At 41.5% G+C, this 20,455-nt stretch overlaps 1 protein-coding gene across 2 annotated transcripts in view; it reads left to right on the top strand.

Moving 5' to 3' along the window:
* The window catches only part of Ppp3ca (protein phosphatase 3 catalytic subunit alpha), a 277,448-nt gene extending 257,876 nt beyond the window's left edge, over nt 1-19,572 (top strand). The window contains exons 11-14 of one of the 2 annotated variants that reach the window (XM_075981271.1): nt 6,812-6,896; nt 11,593-11,690; nt 14,777-14,806; nt 17,821-19,572. In XM_075981271.1, the coding sequence (XP_075837386.1) occupies nt 6,812-6,896; nt 11,593-11,690; nt 14,777-14,806; nt 17,821-18,017 (410 nt within the window). In that variant the 3' untranslated portion in view covers nt 18,018-19,572. The remainder of the gene's footprint in view (nt 1-6,811; nt 6,897-11,592; nt 11,691-14,776; nt 14,807-17,820) is intronic. The other variant, XM_075981272.1, reaches the window with a different exon arrangement.
* Nucleotides 19,573-20,455: the final 883 nt, after the last annotated feature.

Here is a 20,455-nt window from a genome sequence, read left to right as displayed (position 1 = left end):
TTCCTGGCCCTGTCATTCAGAGATCAGTTCCTATAAAATGTATTTCGATGCATATTTAACATTAATAAACATCATGTGTTTGTGCTCTTTGGCTGAATTATGAAGTAATTATAGTTGTGACAGATACTCTGAAAGAATTTTTGAACATTAAGGACCTACTGTCTCAGAAAATTTAAGACCTTTAAAACACACACACACACAGTCTATAATGCACTAAAAATTAAGTAAATTGAATGGAAATGCAATTTTAAAGATTGAAAGGAATAAGGTGCATAAATACCTATGAAGATCTCGTTCATGGATTTTTCTTTAAATGTATGACAGTGGTAATTAAATTGCTACCATAAAATATGCCACTGGCAACAGTGATATAGCCATGTCATTTTAAAGTGATTATGTTTATAGCATTATGGTTTTCATAACTCTTTAACCTTGGAGGGGAGAATGGGTGTCAATGGGTGGTAGTACTTAAGGGCTGCGGCATTGAAGCACTTCCAACAGAAGAAAGATAGTTGCACAGCACTGTGGTTCCCTTCCAAAGCCCAGGGTCCTGGGTCACAGTTTTCTAGGAAAATGTGCTGAAACGGGGATGTTGACGTCACTTCTAGAAAGCATGGCAGTCCTTTCTAGCGCAGCAGCTCTCGTTGACTGCTCTTAAGCTGGGTCAAGAATGGAAAGACAAGGAAGGCAAGGCTTAGTGAAGGCTTATCACAAATTTGGAGCATGTATTCTCCCAAATGAGGCATCCACATATACATAAATGCCATCACCATCTGTGATAAACTGTAAAGAGCGGTTCTGTCAGGCTTTTGCATGCATCTGGTGTCATATTCTCTTTCTCATTGTATCCTATATTTCAGAAATATTAATTGTAGATAAAATCAAGCTATTTTTACTTTAATGTAGAATTGAGATACTTCACATTTTAACTCCTTATGTGTCACCCCGTAAGTAGCCTTATTCACATTCAGTTGTCACTCTTTGGCAAAAGTAAAATCTCAAAGAATCTCCAATTTCTGGTTACGAACAGACTGGCAGTGATCTGTGATAGAATAATATTTTCAGAAATTGTAGTTTTCCAACATGATGAATTTGTTGAATTTAACAAACCTAGAAAAATGATAAGAAGTAAATATATATGTCGTCTTTGAATATGAATTAAAGATTTAAGAAATGTGAAGTCTACCAGTAAATAATAAGCTATAAAACATGGTCACCCTTTAAAGAAGTTTGTGGTGTTTGAGTCCATGTTCTGTATGACATTTTTCAATGCACATATTATGGACACATTTGAATTATTTCAAGATCTTTTAGTGAAGGAACCCTAAATAATAGAAAAGATTTAAGGCCAGTAGAATGAAGGAAGCAGTGGAGATGTTCTCCTAGCTTTTCCATTAAAAATTAAATTAAAACTATCTAACCTTATTATATTTTAAAATGTGAGTGTGTGTGTATGTGTGTGTGTGTGTGTGTGTGTGTATGTGTGTGTGTACGTGTGTGTGTGTGTGTGCAGGTACCAAGAGAGACCATTAGAGGCCATTGATTACCCTGCACCTGGAGTTATAGGAAGGTATGAGCTGCCCAGTGTGTGTGTGTGTGTGTGTGTGTGTGTGTGTGTGTGTGTGTGTGTGTGTGTGTAGGTACCAAGAGAGACCAATAGAGGACATTCCTATAACTCCTGCAGCTGTAGTTATAGGAAGGTATGAGCTGCCCAGTATGGGTGTTGGGAACCGAACTCTAGGCCTGTCTAAGTGCAATATGTGCTCTTAATCACTGAGCTAACTCTCCAGCCCTATAATAAAAGCATTTAGAGGCTGATTTCTCCTCCTCTTTACAATGAGAACTATAAAGTTTCCCCATAGCTGGCAAACTTCTCGTCGTACAGCTCTAAGACTGCGTTTAACCTACTTAGGCTCTCTTTGATTTCACTTTGAAGACAGCGTCTTCTCAGCTCCACATTCTGCTGTGTATTAAGAGTAGCGGGTAGAGAAACGCAGTGCCAGGGGAAAACATCAGTCACTGTTTTTTTTTTCACTTAGCTCATACATCCCCATGTCATATATGAAGAACAATGGGACATAGGTACCATGACTTGTAAACCTGTTCTCTCACTCCTCTCTCAAAGCCAGCATTTCTTCCCAAATGTACCTTTGACTCAGTTTACCCGGACTTAATAGAGGTAGCAGAAGCTCCTCCATGCTAACTGTGAACTGAGCCAGAAGGCCAGCACCTCCTGCATGGCAGGTTCTCAGTGTGGTTAGAACCTCTTCCTTCCAGCCCTTCCCCGCACCCCTGGAGTGCTGTTTGCAGCAGCCTTCCAGGCTAAAATCCACCCTGTATGAGGTGGTGGCACTCACTCAGCCAATTGGCTCACGTCCCTTTCCTGGGAAGTGAAGGGGGCAGGAGCAGGTGGGGAGAGGTTGTACCACAAAGGGCAGGGAGGATACAGATTTAGATTTTCTTCATCTGTATATTAGCCTCCCCAACGTGAGGAAGACAGAGGGTGAGGTTGCTTGATTCCAGAAGTAATAGAATGGTGCTTCAGGCACAGAAGAATATCAGAACTTCAAAGTTGAAAAAAGAAACAATAAAAAAGTTAGAATGGAAATGAAGTTAAATTTTACTTTCAAATTACTCTTTTTCTTAGCATATGGAATAATAATACCTTTCAGTTTGAGGTTTCTGAATTAAAATAAGAGATTACATTCTTTACAGTGAAAAATACCAGAGTGTTTCTGTAAAAGGTGTTTTATATATCTCCCTTACCATGGCACCTTACCGCAACTGAGGCAGGGTTGTACCAAGAAGAGTCAATATGATATCATATTTGTCTGTATATGTAAAGCAAAGTCTGGAGCGCACGTTTATTTTGCTCACTTCACTGCCACAGGCATTATGGATGGAGAAAACTTGTAATGGGATGTGCGTTTTCCAAAGGACCTGATGATCTCCGGCAGTTCTGACAAACGAGGTGTGCAGTGCTAAGTCTAAGGGCATGCTCATGGTAACTCTCCACCATGGCTTATTCCATCGCGTTTAATAAGAACCCGTGTCATTCATGTCAGCAAGTCTGTTTGGGTATTTTAAATTTTCTGAAGTTATGATTGCATGATATGAGTTTGAGACTTTGAGTAATTAAAAAACATTGAAGGTTATTCCCGGGAGAAAAAAAAAAAATCTTACCTTGACAAATATGATGACTTGCAGTCACAGAACCTTTGAAATTGAGACAGGAGGATTGCCGTGAGCTTTAGACCAGCCTGGATTACAGCTTGAGGCCATGCTGAGCCAGGAAATCATAGCATGTTTTGAGAGCAGAGGGGATCAGTGTAGTTTTACTGTCTCCTCTTGGAGTTTATGGTAAACTTATTTGAATTTTGGAGTAAATGTTTTAGTTTTATGAAAGGGTCGATAACCTTTCTAATTGCATTCTTAAAGACTCTCAAAAGAGAACTTTTCTTTAGGAAAACTCGATAGTCACCATTTGTTGAGAGATATGACTGTGGATGTGATGGAATATTATTACATTGTATACAAGAATTCATTAGGTCTGAAAATGTAAGCAGTAGCACGTTGATTGTGGTCGCCAGAATGCTCACTTCACAGCTGAAGCTTAGCATTGAGCCGCCTTTTCCCGGTCAGCCCTCAGTGAGCTGAGAAGCATGTCTCCACATAATTTATTTCCCTCCATTTCCTACGTAGAGTCTTACTTTCCGTGGCTCTGGTTTTGGTTTTTACAAGTCCTTTGTTGGAGATTTTTCTGTGAGATCATTCTTCTGTATTTCCCGCTGGTTTGATTTTTTTGTTTGACCGTTCTCATTCCTCTTCAAGATGTGCGGTTTTGGTTCTAGACTCCTGACCTCTGCCCCCTGCTTTTCTTGTTTGTATTTCTAAATATAGTCACCTGTGTTGGAGTGCGCTCACTTTCCCTTCTGTGTGTCAGTGGATTGGTTTCACGATCTGGCCGGATCGTATGCCGGAAAGGGCCAGGCTTTTACCTTGCCCAGCACATCATGACCTCTGAGATGACTGGTCAGGAGCGGGTAGGAAATACGAAACAAAGAGAGAATAGCTATTAGACCGCAGTCAGAACTAAAGTGAAGAATTCCTAAAGCCAGTAGAGAGCTCAACTACAGAGTCCACTTCCATCCCACTTAGGAGTTAAGAAGGAAGGAAGAGAGTCGTGGAAGGAGGGAGGGAGGGAGAGAAAGAGGGAGAGAGGGAGGGAGGGAGAGAGGGAGGGAGGGAGGGAGGGAGGAAGGGAGGGAGAGAGGGAGGGAGGGAGGGAGAGAGGGAGGGAGGGAGGGAGAGAGGGAGAGAAAGAGGGAGGTCCTTCAGTAGTCTCAGTCATTAATCACCTATAATCTAAACACAGTGAGTTCAGTCTCTTACTTGACGTCTGGAACAACATTTCATGTGCAGAAAAGTCTGAATTTACAAATGCTATTAGAATCTCAGAGTAAGACTTGAGGCAGAAGTGACACTGTGTTTTCTTCCCTGTTGTTCAAGCAGGTAGACAATAGCTCAAGGGATTCTTAGTGAATGGAGTCGCATGGCTCTGAATTACCGCAGGTCTCACTGGAGAGGTTTTTTCCCAGCTTGCGTCTGAACCCACTCCATCCAGTTACAGGCAGAATAGCTGGAAATAGCATGCCCTGCCAATTAACGTAGGGGAGTAGTTACCATGGTGTGGTCGCCCCAAGAGAGAAAGATACGGACAAAAACGTGGGCTGCTCTGATGTCAGAGGGATGGTGGCATTGTGCCACTGGCTGGTACCCATCTCCTGGGGATACCGTGTGTCTGTGATGTGAATATGCACAAACATCACCTCTGAAGATTAATCACATGGAAGACTGTTTGTTCTGTTCCCACTTAGAAAATTTAAAAGGGCGGGGAGATCTCTAGCCAGTTCAGAATTGTCCATGCTGTCACGGTTTTCTCTTATGCAGCAATGTTAGGGTAGTGGGCAATTGCTTCACTCTTAATAAACAGGGAAAACGATTCCAAGTTATGTTTACAAACAGAAGAATTTCCTTCAAAAACTTGTTCTTATCATGGATTAGAGAGAAAACTACATTACACATGCCATGTACATATCCTGGTGTCAGCAACCTTAGGGGCCCAAATTGTTCTTTAAAATTAAGAATGCTTCTGATCTTACCAGAGCTTGGGGAGAATTTGAGTTTGTGTGTGCAAAATTTGTAAATATATATGTGTATGACACAATAGAATTTTTAAAAATTGCTGTTTTTGACTTCCTCTAAACTCATGTGAAAAAATTTGTGAGAAAACAACTACTTGAGGGGTAGCTTGGCCTCTTGGTTTCAGACAATATACGGGACAGAATTTGACCTCGTGGTTTCAGACAACATACGGGACAGAATTTGGCCTCGTGGTTTCAGACAACATACGGGACAGAATTTGGCCTCGTGGTTTCAGACAACTGAAAGACAGTTTGGGCTCAGAGTGTCAGGCATTTTGGTTGGTGGTGGCAGAAGGGGCAGGGTGGGTAGAACAACTCAGGGAAACAGCGAGATGGAATGCCAACATTAACTGCCTTTCTCACTTTTTTTTCTATTTTCTCCACACTCCAAGCTTAAAAGATGACGTCACCCATATTATCCTGGACATTTTGTCACAGATAACATCAGAGAGTGTGCTTTGCTCATCTCCTTGCTTAGTTAGTCAAGTTGACAGTATTAACCATCACAGATAACTTTGCCTATTTTGTTTTAATTAAGAGGGTTTGGGGATGTGTCTCAGTGCATAGCATTCACTGTCGCCTATATTCGATCCCCAGTAGCACACACACATGCACACACAAATCTTAACAAGAAAAGTGTTTTTCTGTGTTTTGTACATTTTGAGAATTAACAAATAAAATAGATTTGTTAAAGATCATACAGTATTTTTAAGACAATGCTTGCATTGGCAGTTGCTCATATAGACTGATTTTTAACATTCAGATGAAAATTGTAAAGCACAGCCACGTATCGCTTATAATTATTATATTATTTTATGTGTGAGTGTTTGCCTGCATATATGTATATGTATGTGCATGTGTGTGTGTGCACCATATGTGTATCTGGTACCTACAGAGGCCAGAAGAGGGCATCAGCTCCCCTGAATATGGAGTTACAGATGTTTGTGAATCAACATGTGGGTTCTGGGAACCAAACCCAGGCCCTCTGCAAGTGCCCTTAACCAGTAAGTCATCTCTCCCACACTAGGACCGTGCAGACATTTTTGTTACCATGTGTACCTTTGTCCTTTGACAAACTCAACGCAGTTTTCCACACTTCTCTGCAGAACTTGTACTGAAAGAATGGGTAGTGTTGAAAGAAGTGTTTATGACCAGTAAATAACACAAATGGTTATTCAGAGATCATGGAGTCTGCAAGGGTCTGTTCAGTTTTAGGGAGAATTTTTGAGACCCCAGTAGTTTCCTAAAGTAATCTTACAGCTTGGAGATCAAGAATAAAAAAAACACTAACTCACCATCTTCTACTGCAGAAGAGATGAGAAACTTAAACACTAAGACGGTGTAGAACCTAACCAGTCTCTGCTCACATGGGCTCCACCCCTGTAAACTTGCCACAAGTTCCTCTTTGTCCATCTTGAGGATCGCATCATGGCATCAGTGATCTAAAGTTCAGTTATCCGAACTCAGTTCAGAGATAGCAAAAGGAAAGCAAAACCAAACAAAGCAAAACTGATCATGTGTAGTCTAACCGTTACCCTGGTACAGATGCAGAGTAATTGTGGAAAGATAAAAAGTAACTAACTGCTGAATTCTGTTTTCAAATACAGGAGCCACGGCCGCAGCCCGGAAGGAGGTCATCAGGAACAAGATCCGAGCAATAGGCAAAATGGCCAGAGTGTTCTCAGTTCTCAGGTAAGGTTGTCTTTCCTCCCTGTCTGTTGGAAAATTGATTGTGTAGTAGCTATCTTAACACTTTACTCTGACAGTTTAAATGTTTCACTAGAAAACGTTCCTTGAATTGTTTGTCTCTTTTTAAATGGAAATTGTCAATTCGTCTGTATTGTACTTACATGGCAATCTACTCAATCATTTCCACGAACCAAGGGTGTGTAAGTGGATTATGGTACATCTTCTCCCTCCCTTTGCTGTAGGATTTAAAACATTTCACAAGGAACGTGATTAGGGTCTAGTTCTAGTTTACAGTCTGGCTTTTGGGGAAAGATGAATTTATAGGATGCCTTTCACTGGATTTCAAGAAAATGAACATTAAACATAGAGCTATAGTTGTGAACCCTAATGAATCACTTACGAGGAACAAAAGCCATCTCCTGTTTTAGGTCTCTATAGGAGTTTGTTTTCTCTCAGTGGATCATGAATCATCCTATTGATGTTACTAAGCATGTGTTTTGAAAACAATTTATTGAAGAGACTTCCCTGCACTGTACTTTAATAATCTGTTCCTAAATAATGAAAAGGACTCTACTCTCTTCAAGGACCTCTTTAAAGTATGGTATAGTTTCTCCATGAGGAATGCTGCCCATTCATGGTCATACACAGGAGTGTGGAAACATAGAAATGCTTTAGGAGTTAACCACTGCACATTTTTGGCCAGTGGCTGCTGTAATTCATATCTGTCCTTCTCTCATTCTTTGCCTCTCCTCTCCCTCCTTTTCTTTCCCCTTATCCTCTCTTTTCCTCTCCCTGCTTCCCTACTCACCTTCCCTCTCTCCCTGCTGTTAGAAGCTTGAAGTTGACCTCAAGTGTCTTACTCAAGCACTCCCTACTTTATTCTTTATTGGTTGGCAGTAGGGCCTCTTTCTGAACCTGGGGTTCACTCATTCTAGTTAGTCTGTACAGCCAGCTTGTCCCATCCCTGCATCCCAGGTGCTGTCATGCCTGCCTGGTTTCTGTGTGGATCCTGGTCATCTGAACTCCATTATTCCTACTTGCACAGCAAATGCTTTATCAAACCCTGAGCTGTCTCCCAGCCTTTAGTTGCTTCCTGTCAGGGGGTTCTGCCCGCTCTTAATTTCTCTCCCTGTGCTTTCTGCTACTCTTGCTGAAGTCACTGGAGAGTCACTAAGTGACTTGGTGCTGAAGTTAGGGGCCCTTGAGAAAGATAAGAAGCATCCCCATCATGCCACAAAGACACCCCAAGTCAGCAGCAGCTCTGAGGCAGCTGGAGCCCTTTTGAAAAGTCATATTGACGGTGGAAATGAGCGTTATTCCTCCTACAAGGGCCTTTGTCTGTGCAGTGAGTGATAACAGAGAAAACAGAGTTTGAGGATAGCCTACAAACCCACAGCCTGTATGATGGACAGGCAGCTGCTGTTTACTGGGATGGCTGTAGTCATTCTACCTGGCAGAACCTTTATGATGAAGCAGAAATTCCACTCTGGAGTTTCATGGAGACGTGCAGAGGGAGGGCTGAACAATGACATAAACAGGTGTTCTTGCTGAGGAAGAGCATGGATAACCGAGGGGGGGGCCTCTGAGTAGTGCCCTTTAATAGAATACAACATGAGCCACATCTGTCTTCTTAACTATTCTAGAAACCATCATAAAAGACACAAAACCACAAATACCCAGTTTCCTAGTATTTATGAGGCAACCCCAACCTAATCTACACACTACATCCTTGAGGATTGGCATATTGGTTGGAAGCACCTTTCACTGCAGTTACAGTGTTCCCGGCAGTGGAGAGCTGTGTGTGGCATTAGCTAGAGAGCATGAAAGGTACATCAAGGGGCTGAGAAGGCCACATCTACAAGAACATGATGGATGTGATCAGAGGAGACCTTTGAGGAGGTCACACTCCCCAGGGGAACCACAGAAGGACAGAAAGAAGCAGTTTTCATGCTGAGAAGACCCTTGAAGAAGACCCTGAAGCAGGGGCGCGGGGTCAGAACTGCAGGGAGCAAGAAATGTGCTGAATGAAGGACAAGAGGCACACAGAAGAGGGCAGGCAGGAGGATGGCTGTTTCTGGCATAAGGACTTCTACATAATTCACAATGTAATCTCTGTTGCTGTAAAGCAATTTTATAGAGGAGAAAACTGAAGCCCAGAACAGTGAAAGGCCTTACGACTATCTTTGTGTGGCTGGAACTTCAGCCTGAGATCACCTGATTTCAAGGGGGTGGTTTCAAAACAAACAAAAGTATCTCTGGTAGAAAAATAAAATTTTGAAAGTTGAAAGAGTACTTCGGACAGCCAGAAAACTGTCATTGAAGTGCTAACAATCAAATGATCCCTGATCATCTTTGGCTTCTAATGTTCATTTTGTTTGAGCAATCCTGATTTTAAAATGGGATCTGGTGCCAGCAGTTATTTGGTATGTAGAAATATTTGCCAGTCATGAAGCTAAAACCTGACTTAAATGTGAATGTAAAGGTAAGTTGTGTTCATCTTTTCAGAGGTACTCTTGAGTTTTCCACAGCTGCATTATTAGTATTCAAAACGTTTCTTTTTTACATAACCTAGCGGTTTGACATCAGAAGCGTAAAATGGTTGAAATTCCCATATGAATGTAAACTGTGATTAATTGCTGGCTCAATCCTAATATTCATGAGTAAACTCTGCCGTTAAGAAGACAGAGTCTAGACTGTGGATCAGAACTGCCATCATCCTTTCAATATTTAAAAAACAAAAACAAAACAAAACTCCTTGTTCCAGTAAATACGGACCTATATACATGGTATTGATCCAGTGTGTGTGCCGGGATGCAAGAATGGCCAAAGCAGAAAGAAACTCCTGTTTTCCAGAAGCTTGACAGTAGAGAAGTGGTGATTAGAGACCAAAAATAAACAATAGAACAGGTAAAGCGTGGCTTGGAGCAACATTAGAAAGTGAGACTGGAACAGTCATCTGAAGGCAGAGGGAATGACATACACAGACAATTCTGAGACAAGATGACTAAGGACAGTACCCTAGGATAAGGTGTGCTGCCTACGTGAAGGAAGCTGGTGGGAAATGTCATCTAAGAGCTGGGTGAAGGTGGAGGAGTATGGAGGGTGGGTAGATAGGTAGGTAGGTGTGTGATCCCCATGAGATCTGCTGCAGGTTTTACCTTCCCCCTTAATGAGAGAGGGCATCAGGGAAGTTTGCATCAAGGAACAAGAGAACTGGCATTGTTTGCTAGTCAATGTCTTAATCAGCCTGCCTTTCTGTCTGAAAAGAGCTGTAGGCAGAGAGGGCAAACCTTGGAAAGATGGAGGAGAAAGACCTTCTACAAGGCTGTTGTAGTCAAAATAAGAGATGCTAGCGGTTCATAAGAGACCACCACAAACAGCCATGTGTTGCGTGGCGCTGTTCCTGTGGAATGCCCATGCAAACAGCCTGCAGAACATAATGGAGGCATTGCCTGGGGCTGAGGGAAGTAAACAGTGAGAGCAGAGATGCTTTGGGGTGATAAAGTGTTATCAAGTTGATTGGGGTAACGTACAGTAATGGCACCACTGAAAATAGGTGAGTTGAGTTTTTGATAAATAAGATGGTGGAGTCGTGAGAAGCACTGAGATAAAAGGAAATGCGTGGGAGCAGAGGCATCAAAGTTTACCATGGGCGGAGCTGTGGGATGGGAAGGTAAAAGTAGCGACGAGATGGAGCAGCCGGACAGTGCAGTCCCAGTTTCTGAACTGACATAAGGCACAGATCGAGGGAGAAATCCTTTTCAGTCATATTAGAAATCATAAAATGAGTTTGGTACTTGGACCTACTCAGTTCTGTGTGTATAGTGTGTACCTCTACTGATGTATTGTGAACTTTTTCCTGCACATGTAGGCTTGTAGGATCTGTCGTCTGGGAAAATAATAGGTTCTTCCTATTTCATAGGTCTGCTTCTTTAACTACTGAGTCTGTAAGTTCAAGTGATGTTAGATGGTCAGCTTAATTGAAATGGTGATTCGCTTGCAGCAATATTAAAACAGGGCCGTATGCACAACGAAAGAACTCTGGGAAGGGAAAGGCTGAAAATAAAAGTTCAGAAATGTTCGCACCTGCCTGTGGACCATCCCTCTGTGTGTCTGTCACATGACACAGGCCTTCAATGACCCCTGAAATAATCTCTGTGTGTCTGTCATATGACACAGGCCTTCAATGACCCCTGAAATAATCTGTGTGTCTGTTTTATGACACAGAGGCCTTCAGTCGCCCCTGAAATAATCTGTGTGTCTGTCACATGACACAGAGTCCTTCAGCGGCCCCCTGAAACAATCCCCAGGTTTCTGACCCTTAGGTAAGAGTCACCTCTTTGGTAGGTGGGGTTCATAGACTGTTCCCGAGCCCTTCATGATAAAGCAGGCCTGCACGTGCCCTTCTGCTCACTGGATACACAGGTCCTTGTCGTCACTAACGCAACAGCTTTGCCTTGTGAGACGTGGTTATGAAGCCAGAAGCACCTTCAGGGTCTTCAGGGGGCCATAACTCCACAATTACATAATGTAGCTTTGTCACTGAAGTCATTTATAGAACACCCCTCTGTATAAATAGATAAAAATGGATTGTATTTTGTATAAGCCAATGTGAGGTAAATATGGGTTCTTATATATCTTTTTTTTTTCCATGAAAGAAAGCAAACATTAACTTCCACAAACCTTCTGTGTCTTCCAGAGAAGAGAGTGAGAGTGTTCTGACCCTGAAGGGCCTGACCCCGACAGGCATGCTCCCCAGCGGAGTACTTTCCGGAGGGAAACAGACCCTGCAAAGCGGTAAGCGAGCCCGGTGCTGTGGCTGGGAGCACACGACCAGCTGTACCAGTAGAACCTTGAGCTTCTCATTCAGCTCAGTCTTCTCTTCAGTTCTTCTTGACTGGAAGAAGGCCTAAAGTTCCCACATGAAAGCACTGACCTTCACCTCAGGCCACGCTCTGTCCCTCCTTCACACGCGCATCCACATCTTCAGGCCTCCTTATGGGACATCTCACTTAGGGCACATGTGCACACAGCAGTAGCTTTGAGTCGGAGCTCCCCTCTCCCGGCCAATTAGTGTAAATTTTCTGTTACATTTTCATAAATCATCTGCCTATCTACATGATTGATAAAAATCTACACACAACTATATGTTTGCATAGCTATAGATTTTATTGGAAAGACTATAAAAAGGGTAATTTAATCATCCACTTAAGCAGAAATGAGACTTAAACAGGCCTTTTCTTTGACTCATCAGAAATACAAGAAGAGAGATCTCAACTGCATTTTGGTTTATTTTTTAATAATAATATCTTTTTTAAGTAGACATTTTACTTTATAGTCATAACTGGCTGGACAAGTATCAGCCAGCATAACTTTTTGTGATAATGGAAATTTTTTTATGGCTGAAAATGCCGCTGGTGACACAGAACCACTGAACAATTGACATATAACTAACAACCCCTAATTTTCAACAAACTTAACTTAAATATAGCTAGTATCACCCATGTTAGACAACACAATCATGTATACTTTTTCTTCTGTTATGCATGTTCTTTTATCAGATTAATTAACACTACCACTATTTAGAATATAACTTACACAATATGGAAACTTTGTTAGGTTAGATTTAAACAGAAAACAAATATAGCAAAAATATAGTGTAGTATTTTAATATAATCTCAGCCTCTAGTTTATTTCTCCACTGGCTCTTTCTCCTATTTTCTTTCCTATCTCTGTCCTATATCCTAAAAGACACAGGGATTTGGTTACCATTACATTATTAAGACATTTCTTCTACACAACACATAATGATCAACTCATGAGCACACAATTGCCAGACCATCTCACTTCATGAAGAACAATCATAACCTTTATTTTTGGATGAATTTTCTCAAAAACCAGTCTTTGAGTTGACACAAAAGTTCAAAAACAGTTTGAAACAGGAAGATCTATAGCAATTGAGATAAAAAAAAATCCCTCTTTAAACCTGTAGAAATCAATTGCTTCATAAACACAAAAAAACTTTTCCATCAAGATGAACATACTAAGAGATTAGCATAAAATCATTTCTATACCCAGAATGCAGTTCTGCCCGGCTGATGGACAGTCACAGCTTCTCATGAGCTCAGCACACAGCAGAGGCACACACAGCATCAGGGACTGACCGCAGATGGCCTGTGCTGAGGATAAGCTAGGCTCTGTGTATTTCTACCCAGCGGTGCTGGTGTGCTTCCAGGGTTTCGGCTTTGCTTCTAAACCTGAGGTCTTTATGTTTTACAGTGGCCCAGTGTCACCTTCAGATCGTCACCTGTGTCTGTAGCTTCACTGACTCACGTTCCTTTTCTTTTCTTTTAAACCCATCTGTTTGTGCTATTCTCTGTTGAGTTCACACACACACACACACGAACACACAGTCACACATACTCTAGGTTGAGACTTCATTTGTCCTGAGAATTTGACAACTCAGTATATATTTCAAACCAATGCACTGCCACTGCCTGGCGATTCATATCTGACCCCCTTCCCTTGGCAGAAGAGGAGAAGCGATGCAGAGATCTGACGTTCAGCTCTCCTCTGTGGTTATGAGGAATCCAGAATGCATTGCTAGCTGGAATGCATACGTGGCCAATGATAAATGAACCTCTAATAGAGTTCAACCAGAGACCACCATAAGTCATGCAGAACAGCTCTACAAAGCAGCTACTCCAGCACCCCATCACGCATTAATCCCAACCCATCACCGTCGTAAACCACTCACCCACCCATACTATTGAACTCTAACACCATCTCAACCCCTTCATAATAGTTACCGATAACATACCTATCTTCATAAAGATACTTATTCTTGTAGCTTTTAATTTTAAATCACGAGAAAATACAAATTGAAGTCCACAGATAGAATACTACCAATGTTCAGCATTTTGAACTTAGAGAACAATTTAATGTTTTAGCATTTGATTAAGGGAGCATCATCTAAAAGCACTGACAAACTCCTCCACCTGCACCCCTGTAGAACCTAAGTAAGCAGTGGGCTTACTCAACCTTTGAAGCTACGATTTCAGTATATCATTGTACTTTACTCAGGGACTTCCTTACTCTGTAGCTTCAACCTTGAGACGCCCTGTTCCCGAAGATGCTAATTCAATTATTATTGCTCCTGCCATGTCCCCACTTAACATGCAACACTCTGAACTTCATTTCCAAAGATGGTATTGTAACGGGAAAAAGAAAACAATGGGGACGCAGCCTGCCTGGCTAAAGACGTCCAGGCCTTGACATTCCCTCTGTGGTTCCCTGCCTCTCCCTTCTTTGAAGACTCCTATGTGTTTGCCACCTAAACAACTTGATTTTGTGTCCTTTTAACCGCCTCCCCCACATACACACCATGCATCTCTATCTCTAGATGATAAAAACTGGCATTTACTATTCGCTAGCATAAAGCATCTCACCGACGTCACAGCCCAGCTCCAAGCTCGTCCTAATCCTCCAACATTCCACCACAGATCACCGAGCGTGCATTCTAAAGTGCTCTTAGAATCAGAAACATAGATGTCCATAACCCAATTGTTAATTCAACTGAAATAACAGAAAGCATTTCTGCACGTTTCCCTAAACGACTTTGTCATCGATTAGTGAGCCAGGACTCCAGGCCACCCATTCGTTCCCTCAGGTGTATGAAGGCCATGACTGACACCTCTCACTTCTGCGGTATTGTTCTCCCTTTCTTTGTAGCCACTCTGTCTAGTTGTCTGTACCAGAAGTCCACACTTAGAGGCACATTAGTCCCCCCAGTTCCTTTGATCGTCACTGACTTGTTCTTAGCCTTGAACCAATCCTCTGCTCATTTTCTCATTCATTTTGCACCCCTTTCTTCTTCTCTTCAGCTACTGTTGAGGCTATTGAGGCTGATGAAGGTAAATTGGCCAGTCCCCTTTCTGTTGTGCCCGCAACAGACAAGGGCTCTGCTGGGTGTATTCTTTTTTTTTTTTTCCGCTGTAGCTTGTACAGAGTGTGTGGGTGTTGGGCTAACAGTTGTGGCTCAGTATTAACCAAAACGTTCTTGCTTTAAAGGGGAAAGTGTCCTTCTATGGTTTGTTTGTTTGTTTTTTCCCTTAAAGCTATGTTTGACTTTTGTATACAATGAACCTAGTCTAATCACAGAAAACTAAAGGATTATATATCGATATTTATAAATTTCTATCTCTCGTGGATGATGTGGGGTGGGGGTTATGGCAGCTGCTTTTGACAAATGACATGTAAAATCAATATGCTTTGAGCTGAACCATCCCTCCCTCAAATCACTCCCAGGTAGGACAGAGACAAGAGAGAGTAAAATTAAGTTGAGTCTAGACTGCTCAAGGTCGCCACAACAGAAATGCTTGGTAGTGCTTTGTTACAGTTCAGCATCACTTACGTCTCTAAAATACTCGAACGTGAGACAGATGTGTGGAGGTAAACTCTTATCCTCTGCAGTTTTGACCAATTGCTATTTGGAAGGAAGTTAGCACTCACAAAATATGATGAAGAGCCCAAAAAGTTTCTGTGGCAATGAAGTGGCCGACAAGACTAGCGAGCAGATGATTGATTAATGATTCGGAGCATCTGCTCTATGCCAGGCCTCTTGCTAGGAGCTTCAGAGGAAATAGAGAATGGTACATCTCCAACTGCCTTCTAGCACTACTCAAGAGCAGCATTGTTGACACTTTAGAACTGCTTTTTAATTGAATGCTGTCTTACTACATGGTTATACGAGAGCTGCACATGAATATAATGTTCAATATTATGCGTACCACACCCTCTGGAATTTTTAAAGCATAATTTGAAGTTCCCCTTTAAAACAAAATTCTTCAGTTGTATTTTGTTCTTGCAAAATAACTGATTTTTCACAAATTGTGTGCATATATAGTCCTTTGGTGTGTTGTTAAAAAAAGTCACTTTAGCTCTCCAATTTGCTCATGATTTGGATATAGTAGGGGAAATGACAGTGATGTAAGAGAAAAATACAACTGTTTCCTAAATAGCAGTGAGCAAGCTGCTATTTATGTGGGAATTCTCCATTCCTCTTGGCAAAATCTAATCTGCAGTGTGCATTCCTGTTGATAGTTTGGCTGTTTTCTGTGACTCTGTGGCTCTGTGTTGTGTTAAGTATACTCCCAATGTAAATTGCTAACCCCCACTGTCTGACCAGCAACTGGAGCAGAGCACTTTCTTCTGTGCAGGGTAGACAGACAGACAGACGCGATCCGCAATGGAGCCCCATCCTGAACGAGCCCCTGTTCCGCTAGATTTGGCATTTCCTATGCCCCCACCCTATAGGTTGCAAAACCTAGAACTTCCAGTTTATTTTTTTAATGAATGAAACAGTTTCATGATTAATCATGATCGAGACGATGCCATTTAGAAAAAGACTAGGGTGTCTGTTACTTTTTGCCCCTTAAAATAATTGAATTCATTTTCAGGGTGGGTGCTCATTGGGCAACACAATTATTTTTCAGTTTATTACCAAATTGCAAAATTAAGAAGCTTTGCTTTGGGCCTTGGTCCTTCCCCATCTCCCCGTGTTCTTCCTCCCACACTTGACTAATCACCACTTTGCTAACCTGAAAATGCAGACGGGGAACAAGTTGTTTTTCTTTCTAATGAGCTTTTAAAGCACTGTGTAAATCTCTGAGGACTGTCATCTGTACTAGTGGGAGGCTGCACGTTTGTGTCCAAGTGGCTGGCAAAACGTAAGCCTTAAACGGCTTCCCACTTTTCCTCCCAAAGTGGGGAGGGTACAGGTACCTTGAAATTGTCCTTCATACGCCGTGGAGATGCAGCCCAAGTCAGCATTGGTGATTGGCCACCCGTCCATACCTTGCTCGCCCTTCACAGGGAGTGAAGCAAGCTGATGTCATTGGTTCCCCATCTGTGTGTTTTATTTTCAGCTCACTGTTGGTGTGCCCACTGAGGAAGTGATTAAGTTTTTCAAAAGTACCTCTCATATCTCTGTAGCACACACAGGGTCATTAGAAGAGAACGCAAGAGAAGTCAAGGTTTTAATTAAAAGAACGAGAACCAATTCAATTCATTTTTGCTAAAAATTTGTGAAAAGCATTCATCTCTGCTTCTCCTTTAACCCCCAACTTATTGTTGCTCTACAGAGAGGGGGTTTTTCCTGGTTTAGGTGGTCACGAGTGCCAGATGCGCATCAGCTTGGCCTGTTTGCTGCTGAAGGGCAGAAAATGCTTCTCTGCTTAGTCATCTGACCTTTATTTTTTAGTTTCTCTTACCTCCTCCCTTACCCACTGTATATAGACTTCCAGTGCAATGTGGGGAAAAAAAGCTTATGATTTCATTTTCCCCCATACCATTGAGTTGATAGCTTTGTGGAATTTGGAGATGGCAAAATCACACATGTCCCCGCCCATTCATTGTCTAGTTCCTTAGACCTTCTGTTCTAAGCCGTGGCTAGAGTTCTGGATAGAGCAGAAAGGGCTTCCACTGAAGTGGCCATCCCTGGCATGGCGGTAGAGTGAGAACGGGGGATGCGCAGGCTCTTTAGCCCAGGGTATCCATGGATCATCACGCTAGTGATGCTGCCAGTGATGCTGGATCCCAGAAACCTGCCCCTGGAACAGCTTTTTCCTTATCCACTGTGGATTTCTGTGAACTAAACTTTGATGAAGACAGGAGAGATGCTTACATCTTAATCACTGCAAGAGGACATTTTGGTTGGCAAGAGACATTGGCTGTTTCAAACCCTTGGTTCCCTCCAGTATGGTAAGGAGTCTGTTGTGTTGTCATCAGGTCCAGTCACATTGTTCTCCACTAAAGGACTCCCACCCACTCCGAAGTCTCTAACCTCACCCGACACGACCGCGGTGCCCTGTGTGGTGCTCCACCTAACCTAACCCTCTCTCTCTTTTCTTAATGATTTGTTGTTTAGCTATCAAAGGATTTTCACCACAGCATAAGATCACTAGCTTCGAGGAGGCGAAGGGCTTGGACCGAATTAACGAGAGGATGCCGCCTCGCAGAGATGCCATGCCCTCCGACGCCAACCTTAACTCCATCAACAAGGCTCTCGCCTCAGAGACTAACGGCACGGACAGCAACGGCAGTAATAGCAGCAATATTCAGTGACCACTTCCTGTTCACTTTTTTTTTTTTTGAGCTGCAGGTCATGATGGGATTGCTGCATCTCAGCAGTTGGATGTTCTTGCCTCTGACGGTAGCTTGTTTGCTCTGGGGGCCAGGAATTGGATTCAGTTTACACTATCATGAAATAAAAAAAAAAAGAGGGAGAGAGATAATAAACTATATTTTGGTGAGGGTGGTGATTAAACACCTCTTTTGGGTATGCCTTTAAAAAAATGCTTCTAGGAAAAAAAGGTTTTAAAAAGAAAGCTAATGCTAGTCTATACTGCAATGTTAGGGAAGTGAACGTGTTTTCCGACTACACTGGGGACTTCTAGATAGGTTAATGAAAGGCCTTTTACTCTGTTACTGGACACGAAAACTTTGTCTAATTTCTTATACTCTATTGTACGTTTACAGTGCAGCACTAAAAATGGATGACATCAAACATTTTTAACGACAAAAAAAACAATGATGTACAAACTAAATAAGGACTATTTATTGATAAGGTTTTGCTACTTTCGTCAGACAATGGCTAGACACTGAATTAGGCAGTCTTTAAAAAAAAAAACCTGGAAAAAAAAAAAGAATGTTGCAAATTTGTTAAAATGCCAAAAAAGGACAGTTTAATTTTGTATAGCTCGTGCTTACCTCAGGTTCCTTTAGTTTGCTTGAATGCCCTTCTTTCCATAGAGCACTTATTAATTTGGCAGCGAATACATTTTCTTTAAGTTTTAAAAAAAACTGGAATAATTACACCCATCTTTTTTGCTGTTTATATTTAGGGGTTTTGTTGATAAATCAAGTCTCGGTTGTGGCTTGCTGAATTCAATATTTATGAGTGGCGCATTTTTAAGTATAGTGAACACGACACCACAGTGCAGTGACGAAGCATCTGTATTCTGTAAAAAACAAAAACAAAAAAAAATCTGCCTATGCATGTTTTTTAAGAAAAAATAAATAAAATGGCTGTATCGGCCTGTATGGGACTGTAATGCGCTTAGTGGTCTGACATATACTGGAAATGTATGTATACTGGCATACTTTATATTCTCTAAAATGCTTAATGCCTTTGAAATTTTGTAATCAAAAAAAAGCTTTGAAAAAATCTAAAGGGGAGAGTATTCTTAAAAGTTTTTAACATAAGCTTGTCAGTGCACACATAGATGGTTGGCATGTTTAGCAAACTTTGTGAAATTTAAATAAGTTTGTAGTTACATGTGAAACTCTAAATGCATGGTAACCGTTAATGTCATAACAATTTAGTTATTTCCTTCTGTTCTGTCATGTGCCACAAAATATGTACTTTTTTCACTTTTTTTCCCTTTGTATATTAGTTACGGGTTACAACTGGTTCATTCTGAAAACAACAACAACCAACAAAAGTCCATTCATATTTTTTAACAATTGTATAAGTGCCCAAGTCATTCACTACAGCCTAAAGCCTTGCCTTTGTAATTTGACTTCTGAAATGTTGGCAGTCAAAGCATGCACCTGTAACCATGACAAAGAAAAAGCATTTTATATTACTATTCAATAAAATGTGCATGAACTTAAAGAACGCTCATCCTTTCACTGAGTCTGCTGAAGGGAATCTTTTGCACAGCCACCATGGTGTCCTCCGGGTGCTGGCCCTTCAACACCCTGCACACTTAGGACAGGCTGCTTCCTAAGGGCCTCATGATCTGAGGAGTGCTTCTGCTGTAAAAGTCTTGGTGGATTTGCGTCTCAAAAATCAGGCGAGAGAAGTCTACCTAGCAGATGCCATCTTCTGGCTCCCTTGAATGCAGGACCTATTTAAGAAACTAAAGCATTCCTTTTCATTGAAAACTAAAAACGAAATAATCACCAGTTTGTTATCAGGTTGTATCAGTTGTGTGGGATGCCCCTCACCCCCGCTCTAGCGAGGACGAGTCTCCTAGGCACATTTTCATCAGAGGAGAGCTGCGTTTGTAGTGCCGTGAAGTTTGTGTTCCCGTGCTTCAGTTAGTTCCACACAGAGGTTTAGGAGACATCACGTTTCAGTTTGTTTCTAGCATTGTTCGTTTTTCAACGCACTTTGTTTATGTAATAAATTATGCCTATTATATTAAATAATAAGAATATGACAATCAGTAATAGAGTATACCAAAACAAAGATACATTCGCTGACAAAAACTTCCCCAGGGTTATTTGAATGAATCAAAACGGTTTTTTTTTTGTTTTTTTTTCCTGTGGATATTTTCCTAATTTTAAACAAAAGTGGCATCCAAGGAAAAAAGATGCAACTTGCTAGAATGATGTGAAAGAAATGATAATTCTGGTACCAATTTGTGTATTTTCTTTCTTCTATCTGCAGAGAAAATATCCCAAAAATTTTATTATTAATAACAATCGGGTTTTTTGGATTCCTTTCTTTTGCAAATTGTGCTAAGGAAACTATGGCATAGAAATAAACATTTGAC

The sequence above is a fragment of the Microtus pennsylvanicus genome, chromosome 7 (assembly GCF_037038515.1).
Source record: "Microtus pennsylvanicus isolate mMicPen1 chromosome 7, mMicPen1.hap1, whole genome shotgun sequence".
Classification (NCBI taxonomy): Eukaryota; Metazoa; Chordata; class Mammalia; order Rodentia; family Cricetidae; genus Microtus; species Microtus pennsylvanicus.
The sequence above is the reverse complement of the archived record's forward strand: the minus strand, read 5'-3'. Positions and strand labels throughout refer to the sequence as shown.